Below are 15,713 nucleotides of genomic sequence, written 5' to 3' on the forward strand. Positions count from 1 at the left end.
CGCGGTCATCGCACGATTCCAGCCGTGTCTCTCGTCGTCCTCTTTCGAGGGGAGAAAAAAAAAAAAAAAAAAAAAAAAAAAAAAAAAAAAAAAAAAAAGGAAACTCGCCGCTAGGAAGCGAGGGATCGAGAAATTTCCATTTCCACTCTTGCTCGATCCTCCCGTTCCACTCTTTTCTGTCCCATCGATCGCTTCGTCCTAGCTTCGCGGTCTTCGCCTCTCTGATTTCCGCTTCAGGGAGAAAAAAAAAAAAAAAAAAAAAAAAAAAAAAAAAGAACGTTCCGCGAGTTCGTTTCCTCACAGCGCAACGCATTTTCGCGTTTAAAGAGAACTCTTTAAAAAAAAAAAAAAAGGAGCCTCGTCCCTCGTGAAAATCCCCTCTTTTCTTTGTCTCTCTCTCTCTCTTTCGACTATATATGTATATATATAAAGAGAGAATACGCTCGTTCCATCAAGATTCCGACCATTTCTCGAGACCATCCTCTTCTGTCTCTCTCTCTTTCTCTGTCGCTCGGAGATAACCGACACGATGAACCGACTCGATATTATAATAAATATAATAATGTATACTTGCTTTTGCACTTGTATTTTACATTATTTCATCTCTGATTAACTAATCGATACCTTATTGTCGTACGAACCGTTCGCCCGTCCTCTTTTCACTCTTCTTTCCCTGACTCTATCTTTCTCTCTCCTGACATTCCTTCTTCCCTTCCGCCGTTGATGAATCTCCTCTCTCACCGCCTCGATTAAACTGGTAGCTGATATTCAGTTCGTGAAAAACGCGGTCCTCGGACTATTCCCCCCCTCCCTTCCCTCTTCCGATTTACTCGCAATTCGCTCATTCATCAAGTTATAAATATCATTTATTTATATCTTTTTCGAATCGACAATTTCTTTCGACCAATAAATCGTATTCTTTCTTTCTTTGTTAAATTCATCGGTTAAAATCGGTGTGGAAACGGATACGGTGTTACGAAGAAGAAGTGGAAAATTTGTTTTGCTTTTGCTACACGTAATTTAAGACAAGTAATTTCGAGGAGAATAGAAACAGAAATATATTATTACATATCTAGAAACGCGAGCGAAATGCGAGCAGAGAGCAAAAAAAGACACAAAAAATTATCTGCCTGACTCTTTCTCTCTTCCTCCTACTCCTCTCTTTATCTCTTGACGCGTGCCATGTAATAATATAATATATATATATATATATATCGCTTAACACGCACACATATACACATACACGCATTCGTCCGTAACATCCAACAAACGTTCAACAACAATCCCCGCTTCCCCCTGCGTCCAAGGACTAACCTTTTTTTGTTTTTCTTTCCTTCTTCCACGGCTACGCTCTCGTTTCCATTACTCCCCTCCCAATCTCCTCCAACCACTCTTCCTTCCCTCGCTCTTCCTTCCCCCCACCGCCATCTTATTTTATTCCTCTTTTTTGTTCCTTATTCGATTTAAAACTCGCGCGCGCGACTTCGCGTTGTGTTGCAAATATAAAAAAACGCGTATACACACACGGACCCGGAAATAGATTCTCTTAGTCTCTACTTGGTTGTTGGTTTTTTTTCTTTTTTTTCTCTCTCCTTTAATTCCCTTCTTTATCGTTATTATTATTTCTGCATTTTAATATATATATATATATATATATTTATATATTTATATATTTATATTTATAATATGTTCATTCGCCTACGTCTCTCTCGAGTACTTTTCCAATGTACGCCCAGGCCCCCACCCCCACATTTCCACCGCCCCCGTATATTCTTTTTCGTCTCGTCGGGGGGGTGTGTGCATGCTCGTCGAAATTATTCTTTCGTTATTATTATTATTATTATTATCCTTCTTCCTCCTTACATAGTTTACCATCATTTTTCTACTCTTAACTTAAACTCTTTCTCTCTCTCTCTTTCTTTCTCTCCCTCTCTCTCTCTCCGCCGCTCGTTTCCACCGTCCGTCGATCGTCGGATTCGAGACGAGGTAACCACGCACCGCGAACAAGTGTTATATAAATAGAATCATCATTAGAGTTACCTTTTATTTATATCCTCATCTTTTCGATTCTTTCATCGTTTCATTTCTTTTTTTTTTCCCCTTTACTCTGTCGTTTCGCGATTTATACATACACACACGCATACACGCATACGCATACACTCTCTCTCTCTCCCTCTCTGTCACTCTCTCCGTGTTATTGAACTTAACAATCGTCGATCGATCAACACCGAGGATCGATCGACGATCGAACCCCCATTCTTTTTGATCGTTGGGGGTGTATATCTGGCTACGCTAAATTATAGATGTCCCCAGCCCCGGATATCCCCACCCCAAAAAACCTAGCTAACCCCTGCCTGAAAATGGCAATTATATTTATATATATATAATATATCATTCATTTATATTTTTTATATATTCATATTTATATTTGTATATTTGTATATATATATATATATATAATATAGTATATATATATATATATAATTATATACTATTTTGTATATTTGTATATTTATATATATATATATATATATATATATATATATATATATATAATATAGTATATATATATATAATTATATACTATGTTCTTGCTTTATGTTTAAACGGGAGTTATTTCCCCCTCCCCTAACCACATCCCTCCCTCTCCCTTTTTTCTTTCCTTTAAACTCTTCTCGCGCTCTATGGAATGTACACACCTTAGCGTGCGTGTGTCCCTATTCACGTATGCCTCTCCCACGAAAATTTCTCTACGATTAACCGTCCTCCCCGCCACCTGTTCAAAAATTTTCCACGTTGTTGTTAGTTCTCAGTCGTCCTTCAATCCGATTCGTTTCTTATTTTCTTTCTTTTTTTTTTTTTCAATTCTCCCAACAGACGAAAAATCCGTCGAAATCCCATCCGTTTTTCGCACATCTCATCGTCGTTGAACAAAGAACGCGTTTACAGTACGTTTTTTTTTATATTGATAATCAATGGTATCTTTTTTTTTTGTCTCTCTCTCTGTCTTTCTCTCTTTTTCGTTACAGTGGTAAAAATCGAAATAATAATAATAGTAATAATAATAATAATAATAATGTTAATAATAATAATATTAATAATAATAATAATAATAATAGTAATAATAGGAATGATAATAATATAAATAATGATGATGATAATAATAATAATAGTAATAGTAATAATAATAGTGACAAATGTGACGAGTGGTAAATGGTGATGATACTCCTGGCAATAATAATAATAATTGTAGTAATAATAATTATCGTCCGCGATCGCGAGCGTAATTAATCAATAATAAATCGCAATTAGAGTCGTATTTACAGAATTATCGTACATATCGGTTCTCTCATCGCGTTCTTTCACCCCTTTCCCGCGGTTTCTCCCGATATTTTCCACATACATCTACCACGTGATTGAACCGCAACGATTTTCTCCCGTTCCCGGTCGCCATCTTCTTTTCGCCTCCTGTTTTACCAACCGTGCACGCGAGCGTTCTCTTTTTCTTTCTTTCTTACGATGCGACGGTATCCTCATTCTCCGTTTTATCGACTTTCTCGACCGTTTGGAAAACTTGGCTCGTTCAATATTATATCGCTCACAACTATCTTCGTTCGAAAACTTTTCCATCTGTTTTATAATCTTCGGCCTGTTTCTAGTTGAATTACTTAATTTTCTCATTTTAAGTGGATATTAATTTCCAGCTCGACGTTCGACGTGCGCGTGATACAACATACATTGACATCATCATCTTCCTCTCCATCCTTCCATCCCAAGAATTCTCGATCGCGGTGTCGTGAAATATCGAGGTGGACGAGGAAACTTCCATGAAAACTCGACGCTCGTACATTATCCATGCATCATTTTTTTTTTTTTTGTTTTTTTTTTTACATCACGATCCACTTTCTCCAATAATACGACGCACACGCAACCAAATATATATATATATATATTCATCGAAACCCGGAGAATCAAACGTGTATCACGATTTCAGCGCAACGTTTCTCACACGTGTGTTGTGAAAACAGCGACGCTCTCTCTCTCTCTCTCTCGCGCGCGCGCTCTCTCTCTTCCTTTCTCTCCCTCTCTCTCTCTCCCTTATAGTTAATTAAACCGTTATTACAATAATATATGTTTACTTTGTACTATATATGATCTTATAATCGACGCACGCTTCCGTTTTTCTCATCATCATCATCATCGTCGTCATCGTTATTATTATTATTTTTTTTTCCTTTTCTTTTCTTCAATCATTTTTTGGTACGATTCTCTCGCGGTGACTTTCGAAAACGATCGACCCTATTCCATCCATCCATCCTTTTCTCGTTTTTCTCGTTGCATGCCAAAGTTTGCACATTCGTTAGCCAGAGAGAAACTGAATCGTCGATCGCGCGGAACCGAAAGAACGCGGGACAAGAACACGGGGACAATTTCCTCTACAATTTCTCTACGGAATCGGACGCTTTTTCTTTCTTTTTTTTTTTTTTTTTTTTTTCTTTTTTTTTTTTCTTTAAACCAAGGAAATTAAGTTTAGCATTAGACTAGTACAATTATATTCGCTCCCTTTACACGATCTCTGAATCTCAACGGGGACGGGATCGTTGCATCATCCTTTTTCATTTTTCAATTTCCAATTAAAAAAGAAAAAAAAAAAATCTCTCGTCCAGAGTCTTGGACGACATCGGAACGAGGGAATGCAACGTCCGCCTCGATGCGATCCGCACAAATCGAATAGCGTAACACGCGGTAACACACTAAACTAAATACGTCCTCGATCGCAAACGAATAAAATTAATTGTTGTTCGGCGAGGGAATGGCTCGCGTGCAATCGAGCGAAAACGCGAAAACTACTCTCCTCCTCTTTCCTCCATCTTTGCCAAAATCATCACCGCCTCCTCTCTCTCTCTCTCTCTCTCTTTCTTTAATATGTACAATAGCACAGCACGAATTGCGGTACGATACTTCGAGTGCGGTATAATACTAAACTTCAAATTCTCTCTCTCTCGCTCTCGCTCGTTTTTCTTTCTTCCTCTCTCTCTCCCATTTTTGTTATCTCTCCGCTGTTTTTATAGTCTCGCTCCGCTTCGCGCACACACACACGCACAAACACACACACACACACACACACACACACACACACACACACGCTCGGCGCGCCGCGTTCAAATATCTTTCGCGTTATAATAATAATAATATAATGTCCGGCGAACAGACAGAGACCCGCACTAATTCTCTCGAACGATCAGCCTCCGTGTGCTCCCGTCTGCTCCTCTTCTTCGTCGATTCGCGCAAAACAGCGTCCACTCTGATATACAATGTTCGTTTAACATTATACGTAGAATATATATATCACTTGGCACGTGCACCCTCGACACGATGCCACATTTTTTTTTTTTTTCTCTTTTTCTTTTGTCTATCCCCACCCACCCACCCATCCCCCTTTCCTCACGCCTCTCGCGTTAATTATTTAATTATTCGGTATTTAAACTACTTAGTATCTTTTTCTCTAGTATCTTTATATGTATATATGTATATCTTTGGTGTGTGTATGTGTACGTGTGTGTATGTATATGTGTGTCTATCTGTACGTGTACAGATTAAGAGTGGTAAACGAGGAGAAACGAAGCGTTTCTGCGTTTGTTTCTCTCTCTCTCTCTCTCTCTCTTTCTCTCTCTCACTCTCTCTCTCTCTCTCACACTATCTCTCTCTATTCTTTCCTTTTTTTTTTTTTTTTTTTGGTAAATTCGATGGGTTGTTGTTTCTTGGAATGTGTTTTTCTTTAGCGACCAACGAGGACACGACGAGTCCTTTTTTTCTTTTTCTTTTTCTTTTTTTTTTAAATATATATACGTATACCCTTCTCTTCGACCATCGATCGATCCTTCCTTCCCTTTCTTCTCTCTCTCTCTCTCCCTCTCTCTCTCTCTCTCTCTCCATTTTCAACTACGTTCCTCCGATTTTTCGATTCGGAATTTACCCCCACCACCTCCCCCTGGCGAACGTCGCTGATTTTTGATTTGGAAAGGGGCAGATAAATTTGGAAAATTTGGTTAAATTTAAAAACGGGGGAAAAGGAGAAGAGGAAGAATTGAAGGTAGAAAGGGAAACAAATTTCTCTATTCTCCTCGCTTCTTATATTCTTATCCGTTTCAACGACGTTCGACATTTTGAATAATCGTTATACGACGGTCTTGCTCGATAAACTTCTCTCTTTCTCTTTTTTCCTTTAGAAAATATAGAAGAATTATATATATATATATATATATACGATCGGATCCAGATTTTATTCCTTCCCCTCGCGATTCCTCTTTCTCCCCCTCCCCCTCCCCTCGAAACGAAAGGCGAGACATACACGCACATCTCTTTTTCTCTTCTTCTTTTTAAAAATTTAAAAAGCGTATAGTACTCTCGCCTCGCGAGGGGATCGCGCGCTCGACCACCCTCCTCTCCCTCTATTCCAGGGGTGAGTCCACCCCCATTCTTCTTTTTTTTTTTTTTTTTTTTTTTCTCTTAAAAACCAACAACATCGCGAGCGTGATCGAGCGCATGAGAACGAAGGCACAGGGCTCATCATCCCTTTTTATTTCCTTTTTTTTTTTTTTTTTTTTTACTCGAGGAAGGCCGTCGATCCCGAATCAATCGTCCAAGGCGCCCAATCAATTATTAATTAATTATCGGAGAACTTGAGAACTCGCCTCTTGCAATTTTGACTAGATAGAGGAGAAAAAAAAAAATAAAAAAAAAAAGAAAAGGATAACAGTAATAATAATAATAATAATAATATTAATAATAATAATAATAATAATAATAATAATATAAATCGTGTGGACCGGCCCGACACGCGTGGACTAGAAAATCGTTCATTCTTACTCCCTAATATGGCAAATTATGGCACCAAGTTCCCGGGGGAACGAGTGAACAAGAAGAAGAAGAAGAAAAAGAAAAAAAAAAAGAAACAAGAAAACGAGGAGTCGAGGGAAATTGGGAAGAAATCTCGCTGATCGATGATCGATGATCCACGCTGATTTCCCTGATCTTCGACGCGACCCCACGATGCTCGATTTCACGCCCCCCCCTCCCCCTGGAACGTGGTTTTCTAGCGATACACACACACATATATATATATATACATATATATACATATACATATACATATATATATATATATTTTCTTTTTTCCCTCTTCCTTCCTCCTCTTTCCTTTCTCCTTCCGAATTGTTTCGAATCGTTTAAGAGGAGAAGAAAAGAAAAGAAAAAAAAAAAAAAAAAAAAAAAAAAGAACGAGAAAAAAAAAAGAAAAAGAAATGTATATATATACGAATCGAGTCGGGGAACACACTCGGCTCGTGTGTTTTTTTCTCGAGAGTGATGCGTCGGGACGTAGCGAGGTTTCAATATATACGTGTATTATAACTGCAATATTCAACGAGCAAGGCTGTGTCTGTCTCTCGATCGTCCTCTCGTCTCGTTAAAAAATTATATCACAGTGACCACAGTGCACATATTCTATAAAGGTATTATAAAGGGGCTATAAGATAATGACGCACGATATTCCCTTCTTTTTCTCTCTCTCTCTCTCTCTCTCTATCGCTCGCTCTCGCTCGCTCTCACTCTCTCCGTCCTCCCTCCCCTCGTCCCCCTCCCCACTCCTGCGAAGATACTTTCGAACGAACGCGTGGATATGGGCGGTCCGCGAGCGCGAGAGTTCGAGGAGAAAAATTATTTTTTCCCCCCACCAATTTTTTTCACCGTATCTTAATCGTATTCGAGGCACACCGATTATTTTTCTTAATCATTGTATCGCTCACGAAACAAAATCGAATGATAAAAAAAGATCGAAACGAGATATAAAAATCGATTCAAATATATATATATATATATACATATTATAGAAATAGTCGCGTGAAAGTTAAGAAAAAAAACAAAACTCGGTTAACTCGATCAAAAAGGAAGTGAATTGGAACGAGAAATAAATAAATCGATATGGAAAAAATTCATTTGCAAACTATTATCTTCCTTTCCTAATCCCCCACTCTTCCCCTCCCTTCCCCTTCCACTCAACAGGACGTAAACCGCGAAACCTAGCGTGTTGCGACAACATCCGTCTTCCCCCCTCCCCCTCAAAATTCTCTATCCACGAATATGTATATATATATATATATATATATATATATATATATATATATACACGAACGAATCGTTAATCTAGGCAGCTAGGCCCCCTTTGAGGGGAGAAAAATTCGAATATGTATATATATATATATATTTATATATACGTAAAATCCCCGCTACGTCGACGTGACTTGCCCTTTCTCCGTTTCTTTCTCTCTCTCTCTCTCTCTCTCTCTCTCTCTTTCTCTTTCTCTCCGTGTCTTTTTTGGGGGGAGGGGGAGGGGGAGGGGCCCCGCGCGCCCGCGATCCCACGACGACGGGGGGGCGACGAGTGGAAACTGGGAATATATGGCCGAAAACTGACGTTCCAGGTCAGCAGTCGAGCGTCTCGAGTGGTGATAATCGCCGCGTCGCGCGCGAAATCCGCGACCCCCTTACGAGAAGGGGAGGTCTTCCTCGGGCGACTCGTCGTGGTACTCCTCGTGGTCGGACGTGTGTCACAAAACGTCGCTTGGTTGCCGTTGCCCGATACCTATCGTGGGCGATAGCTGCCCCTCCTCGACCGCGACGGTCTTCGGATCCTCGTCCTTCCACTTGTCCATGGAGCGGCGTCGAGCGTTCATGAAGAAGTTGCCGACCGTGGTCGGCTCCAGGCCCAGCTGCCTAGCGATTGTCACCTGCATCTCTTTCGACGGCCTCTTCGTCTCCTGGAAAAAATCGGTGGGAACAATGGTTGGTCAACAAGAGCGAAAAGCGGATTTTTTTTTTTTATCGGGATCCGACGCGAGGAGGAATAAGAGAAAGTTTTCGTTGAAACGTGCGAGGAAAACTTTAAGATCGTTTGAAATTGCTCGAGTGACAGAATATTCGAATATTAATTTTCATCTGTCGAGCTATTAGATGTGATTAAACGAATTATTTAATTCGTTTAATAATGAGCTATATATATATGTATGTATGTATGTATGGTGAGGAATTCATCAGTTCATAGACACTGAATATTTTAAAAGGCGCGTTTTAAGGGGGCCGAGGAATTTCGAGCAACCTATTACCGAATTAGAATTTAAAGCACTTTGTTTGCAGAGCAGAGTTCCTGGATCGATGAATATTCATGCTAGCTTCTGAGATTTGCCAAGGGTTTAAGGTAGCCTTTCGGGGTCTCCAGAGCTGCCCCCCCTCTCCCTCCGCCATCTCTGACGAAACTATAATAAACCTCGTCGCCACTCCATAACCGCCCACATAACCGTCCCCATCCGATTCTTTAAGTTGTATTAAGTTGAAAAGGATCCTCGACTCTTTCTTCGAAAAAAGAAAAAGAAAAAGGAAAAAAATTGAATCCGATAAATAAATATCAATGGGAGAAAAGAACAGAAAAGGAAAACTCGAGCGTAAATTACGCCCTCTTCGCCTTTCGCATCGAACGGAAACCTTTGTGCGCCCACTACTTCCCTCTTCCCTTTGACTTCTTCCTCCGCTAAATAAATATTCATCCTCCCAACTCAACCTACAATTTTTCTATTCCTATCCGTTCTTGTTGCATCGAGTTGTATCTCAATTTATTTTTTCATACGCGTTTCGATTTTTATTAAGCAACACGCGTATTTTCACTTGATCGATTGCCTAATTAATTCCATAAACGCATCTCTCGTGTTTATAATTAATAATAACGGTGAATTCACTACTATTCTCCGTAAAGAATGTCAATATTTTTCTTGAATCGAAGGATCGCATCGATATTTTAATGGGTTCGTCGAAAAGTAATTTCATTTTTCTTTTACGCCATCGTGAATAATCGAATTCGATCTTGTAGCGATTTCTCGAGTCGTTGTTCGTCGATGCCTTTATTTCGTCTTCGTTTTCGTTCATTGTCGAAAGAGAACGAAACTCGCCTGAATAGCATTTTTACCTTTTCGATAACAAAAACGATACAATATGTCGAAAATGCTTCTTTTTGTCTTTCATCTCGTGTTATCACGCACGAAAAACACAACCGCGCACAGAATCGAACGAATTTTTCTTATAAACAAACCACCATGAAATGCCAACTCACGAAATATGTAATAACAGCACGGTTTAGAATGAAGTTGGCTGGATAAAACCTTCGACTAGCGACACTCGTGTGAAGAAATGAAATTATTTTTCGTACAACGCAATATACATCTATATACATCTATATATATAAATGTTCGACTAGCGACACTCGTGTGAAGAAATGAAATTACTTTCTATACAATCTAATATATATAATATATATATATATATAGTTAGAGTTTCGTTAAAAAGATTAAAAAGATTATTGGAAGGAAAGATCCAAAGGAATTCCAAGTTATTCTCATTCTTCCAAGTACGAGAAAAGAACGAGGATAGAAAAGGATATTTTTCGGAATCCACTTTGTCCTACTGCCTTGTGCACGAGGCAAGGAAGTACGAGCCGCGAGAAGGAGAAGGAGGAGAAGAAAACCGCGGTTCGTACGAACGTAGCAACGTGTGTAAACATTTGTCGTGCATGTGGTAAACGCTGGCCTGGCACGCTTTCTTCCCACGCGACGTTTCTTACTCGACGTAGGTCGATCAATAACACGGACAGAGCAGCTATATAGAGAGCGAGTGAGCGAGCAGAGAGAGAGAGAGAGAGGGAGAAGGTATCGATTGCTCGAAGGAACAATTATTACAAACCGTGATGCGCGTGCACCACGAACGCGTTAATTAACGCGTTTAACGCGGGAAACGGGAATCGGTTTTAAAAAAAAAATTTCGATTTCTTCTCTCTTCGATCATATCGGATCGAAAGAAGTGCAATCGCGAGAACAGGGCGAGAATACGATAAAAAACGAGAAAGAAGATCGTATCAAGGGGAATTACGTCTTACGAATATCATTAGGAAATATTTTTTCCTCTCTCTGGCTAAATTCGAAATTTTTTATAAACTAAAATGAAGATTGGTAGAATTACTTGAATAACTTTAAAATAATTTTATAGTATATTATATATTTTATATTATATATTTTATATATATATTTTATATTATAATTAAACACGAAGAAATCGTTCGGTCAAAGGGGAATTACTTACAATCTTAATATTCTTATTAGAATTAGAAAATTTTGAATCTCTTGGATATAACGGAGAGATTTAGACTCGAAATTTTTTTCAAAAGAACACGAAGCGAAGATCTGTGGTGGAATTACTTCGCATTTGCGCAACTTGGGGACAGGGTAGACGTTTAAGGAACTGTATCGATATCCTGTCCTGGGTGTAATTTACCGCAACGTGTAACGCAACGAAACGAAGGTCTCTACGTCTACGTGCACGGGGAGGGGAGGGGAGAGGCGTATCAATTGTTGGAAATACGGGACACTATCGGCGCGAGGATCGTGATTATTCCTTGACAGCCCCAGTGTGCGAGCCTGGAGAAACCGAGAGAGGGGGTTGCATCATACGTGTCATGGGTAGGCGAAGGGTGGATCTCGAAAAACAAGACTGAAATTATTTTCCCTCTCTCTCTCTCTCTCAACCCTTTCTTTCCCATACATAAATATTTAAATAATATTCGAATTATTCCACGATTATTCAATTTAAAAAATAAATAAATAAATAAATAGATACACCTGATTTCTCTTAATTATTTAATTTAGTTCAGAGGGGGGGGGAGAGTCGAGTGGAAAGAAACGCGTGTTTCGAAAAGTTCGTGATGTTCAAAAGTCAGGGGGGGAGTGAGAGATGGTCGAGCATCACGCGTGGCTGATCGAGGAGGGAGTTTAAAAGTCGTATAATCGGGGGAGGGGGGGGGATAGAATCGGAGAAAGATTCGTTGCAGTGGCGTTTAACTGGGCTAAGGTCAATTCGCCAACTATTTGGCATAGTTCCAAAGAGTGGGAACAACCGCTCTTTTCCCCTCCTTTTTCCCCAGGAACGCAGGAAATTTTCATACCCCCCTCCCCCCCTCCTCGAAATTAACTCGATCCTCCTTCTTTCTCTCTTCGTGGAATTTCGAATTTTCTCTCTGGAGAAAAAAATTTTAGTAGATTTTATTCCCGTCGAACTTTTTCGAATATCTCGAAATATATCTTCGAATTATTAAATCGAATGGCGAGAGGAAGTATGGAAATATTCGTTACTATGGATCTATATATACATATATATATATATATATATATATATATATATATATATAAGAGTTACGATCAAATTTAAATCCATCGAACGGTAGACTCTCGTTTACTAATTCAGCCCGCCACGGATATCGAATAAAACGATAGATTAGAATTATATTAATGTAGAAACGGCGCGAGCCTTGATCAAATCCTAATCAAGCCTAATGTAAAGCTCGTTTGATTAAAATCCAAACTTAATCCGGCCGCTCAATTTCGATCGTAATCGAGAGCGAGTCGCGGAAAGCGAAACGCACAGGGCAGAAGCGATTTCCTCGCGATTGGCTTGATTTCTAGGGAAGGAGAGGGGAGGGGTCGCTGGTCGTCTAGGCGAGACGAAATTTCGGAAGAGAAGGGGAAAAGAAAAGGAAAAATTTCGGTTCGGTTTCTCAACGCTCGATTTCTCGAGCAGAAATCGAAACTTGTTACCAGGCGTGCCTTTCGAGGATTGTAGAATGTTACACTGCGAATGGAGTCGAATGGCCGCGATATCGACGGTTTCGAGTGAGCAGTCGCGAATTCCGCGCCGTCATCACAGACTTCTCCTTTCCTCTAGCAGCTCTTCGACCAGCGACGAGACGCCACCACCACGAGACGCGGATAAAATATAAAGCTGCCGGCTATTGTTGTTTAGGGAGAAAATAAAAACGTTTCTTTTTTTCTTTTCTCTTTCTTTCTTTTCAACGAGGAACGAATCGCACGAATCTTTCTTTAATCGACGATAAATTATATTTTTGATTCTAGATTTTTTTTTTTTTCGTAAGTGACGCTCAAAATGAGAAATGCGTACGAAAAATTTCTTTGAAAAGTTTCCGTCGAACGGGACGAGAATTTCGGGAATGGCGAATGATCGCTCAACTCGGATCGAAGAACGCGCGGCCAAGGAATCGGCCGCGAAATTATTCAACGCGGATCGATCGAGGCGGGTTTTACGCGCCTGACACGGCTGAAAAGCCTCGACGTCCTCCCAGCGTCGTCCCGCTGTCCCTCTCCCCACCCCTTCTCCCGCGTTTTTCTCCGCGTGCACGAACGAGAAATCAGCCTCTCTTCATATATAATGCGCTCTGAGAACGCGGCTTGAAAAGAGAGAGAGAGAGAGAGAGATAAGAAAAGGAATCGAGTTAATATATTTCGAGAAACAAAGTATAAAAAGGAGAGATATACTCTTTGAATCTTAATTAATATTTTCATTGGTATTAAATATATAATATTTCCTTCTCTCTTCGATTATTTTCATCGAATTTCGAAATCAGACACAATTCGAGCAGAATGTATTAAATTTTCGAGAAGGTAATGAAATATCGATCGATCCCTACTTGACCGATCGGAGCGATTGAAAGAAGATACAGCGCGTAGGAATGATTTCGTATTTTTAAACGGACTATTATACGGAGTCGGGTGAAGCAAACTGTGAATTGTTACCGTTGAACAACGGACGCACATTTTGTTGAAACGCGTGAGAATAAAGTTTGTTACGTTATAGCGGGCATATAACTCTTCGCTAGCGACGCATTTATCCGTCGAATCGAAACATTTATTTCATTTCTTTCTTTCTCTCTCTCTCTCTCTCTCTTTTTTTCTTCTTTTTTCGCTCTTTCATCGAGGAAAAAAAAAAAGTATCGTCGGTTGAAGTCACGAACCGAACCCATAATACCGAGGGCATCGCCTCTCTCTCTCTCTCTCTCTCTCTCTCGATTGTTTTCGCCTAACGCATACGTGAGTCGATCGGTTATGCGGATAACTTACACTGAACGCATATATGGGTTCATCGTTTGCAAAGGGTTAATCGTAAACTAAAATACTCCGTGATCGCGTCACGGTCTCATTCACATTCCGCCCTATTCCGTTTATAATATAATACACGGATTACTCGGCAGACGATTAATACCAAATTCGATCTCTTCTCGATGATATTTATATACATAATAAATACCTGCCTTCGAATACACTCCTCGATCAAAATCAATCCATCGAAAATTTCCATATACAATTTTTCTACAATTTTAACTAACTCGTATGTATCGAAACGATCGAAATTCTCCCTTCCCAAGCGAATCAAAGGGCCGTTTCAAGATGAAACCACTCGACTCCCCTTTATCGCGTCCCGATGGAATTCGGCACCGGTTACACGGTGTCCATCTATCGTAATTCACCACCGTTGTCATTCCAATTGGCCCCTCCATTAAAACAGCGTGCCGCCAATTCACTCGCTCGTTCTCGAATTTTTTCTCGCGCGTTCGAAGGAAACACGATAATTGTCGAAATTCTCACGTTGGGGGGGGAGGGATAAAATCGTCGAGGAATATTTGATTCGATAGCCCGGTCTGAAGCAAAACTCCTTTGCGGAAATGTACGAAGTAGAAATTTTTCAGAAAAAATGCGGATTCTCTCAAAATTTCTACAAGATCGAAATTATCCTTGCTAACGTTGAATACTAAATTTTCGATCTATATACAAATTAATACATATTAATATAATTGTGTAATAAATTATACTTGTATAATTTGTACATAAATTACAGAAATTTTTATTATTAAAGAAAGGGGGGAGGGGGGCTCGAGATATAAAATTCGAGGAGACAATCGAGAACACACGAGGTTAGAACGTTAGCAGGTATCGATCAAAAACGCAGGTTAAGTTATACAAGAACTTACTTTAAAAATAGCCTGTAGAGTACGGCGCTGAAGGTCTGTGAAAACCAGGCGCGGTTTCTTGGGGGCGGGCTGTTGGTGTTCTGCCTGGTTCGCCATCTCGTCTTTCCTCTTGCATGCTGCAAAAATTAAATTCATAAGTTCGTTCATTCCAATCTCGATCATCTTTTATCATCTTGTTAGAGGATAGATCGCGAAAGAATTTTTTAAAATCCCGATCGATTAGAAGAAGGAGAGAGAGAAAAAAAAAAGAGGAAACGATTTTGAAATAAAAGTCGAAAATCTCGACGACTAATTGCTAATTAACGGTTGAGAAAAGGAAGGCCGTGTGAAGAAGGCGAGGTGAGAGAAGGGGAGGGGAGGTGATCCTCTCGACTAGCCATACCCTTTCACAGCGTAAAACCGACAACACTGTCGTGGGAGGGGGGAGGAAGGAGGCGAAAAGGAGAGGGAAGAGACGTTCCTTTCTCTTTCTAAGGTTTTCCCCTAGCGCGTAGATGGCGCATAGGTGTAACTCTGAACTCTCGGCCGGTTACTAGTTAAAATTGATAAACTGATGAGACGATTTTCTTACTTACCTCCGCGTTGTGGAATCTGTGCAGCTGAAAGCAGAAAAGAAAGAAGACAAATGTGAATCAATGGTGTACTAGTTTCACGAACCCGTTTTCATTTATTATTTTAACGGGTGTTCGTCGTGGATAAATAAATAAATAAATAAATAAATAAAAAAATAAAAAAGTATGTATATATATATATCTTGTTCTCGACTGTGTGATTGAATGATTTTCTTTTTTTTCTT

The 15,713-nt window shown here is 39.7% G+C and overlaps 1 protein-coding gene across 1 annotated transcript in view; it reads right to left on the reverse strand.

Moving 5' to 3' along the window:
* Positions 1 to 8,012: 8,012 nt before the first annotated feature.
* The window catches only part of LOC552619 (homeobox protein onecut), a 63,080-nt gene continuing 55,379 nt past the window's right edge, over positions 8,013 to 15,713 (reverse strand). The window contains exons 4-6 of the mRNA XM_026443704.1: positions 15,493 to 15,516; positions 14,918 to 15,033; positions 8,013 to 8,819 (exon numbers count right to left, since the gene is read on the reverse strand). Coding sequence (XP_026299489.1) covers positions 8,610 to 8,819; positions 14,918 to 15,033; positions 15,493 to 15,516 — 350 coding nt within the window. The 3' untranslated portion in view covers positions 8,013 to 8,609. The remainder of the gene's footprint in view (positions 8,820 to 14,917; positions 15,034 to 15,492; positions 15,517 to 15,713) is intronic.

The sequence above is a fragment of the Apis mellifera genome, linkage group LG11, assembly GCF_003254395.2.
Source record: "Apis mellifera strain DH4 linkage group LG11, Amel_HAv3.1, whole genome shotgun sequence".
NCBI lineage: Eukaryota > Metazoa > Arthropoda > Insecta > Hymenoptera > Apidae > Apis > Apis mellifera.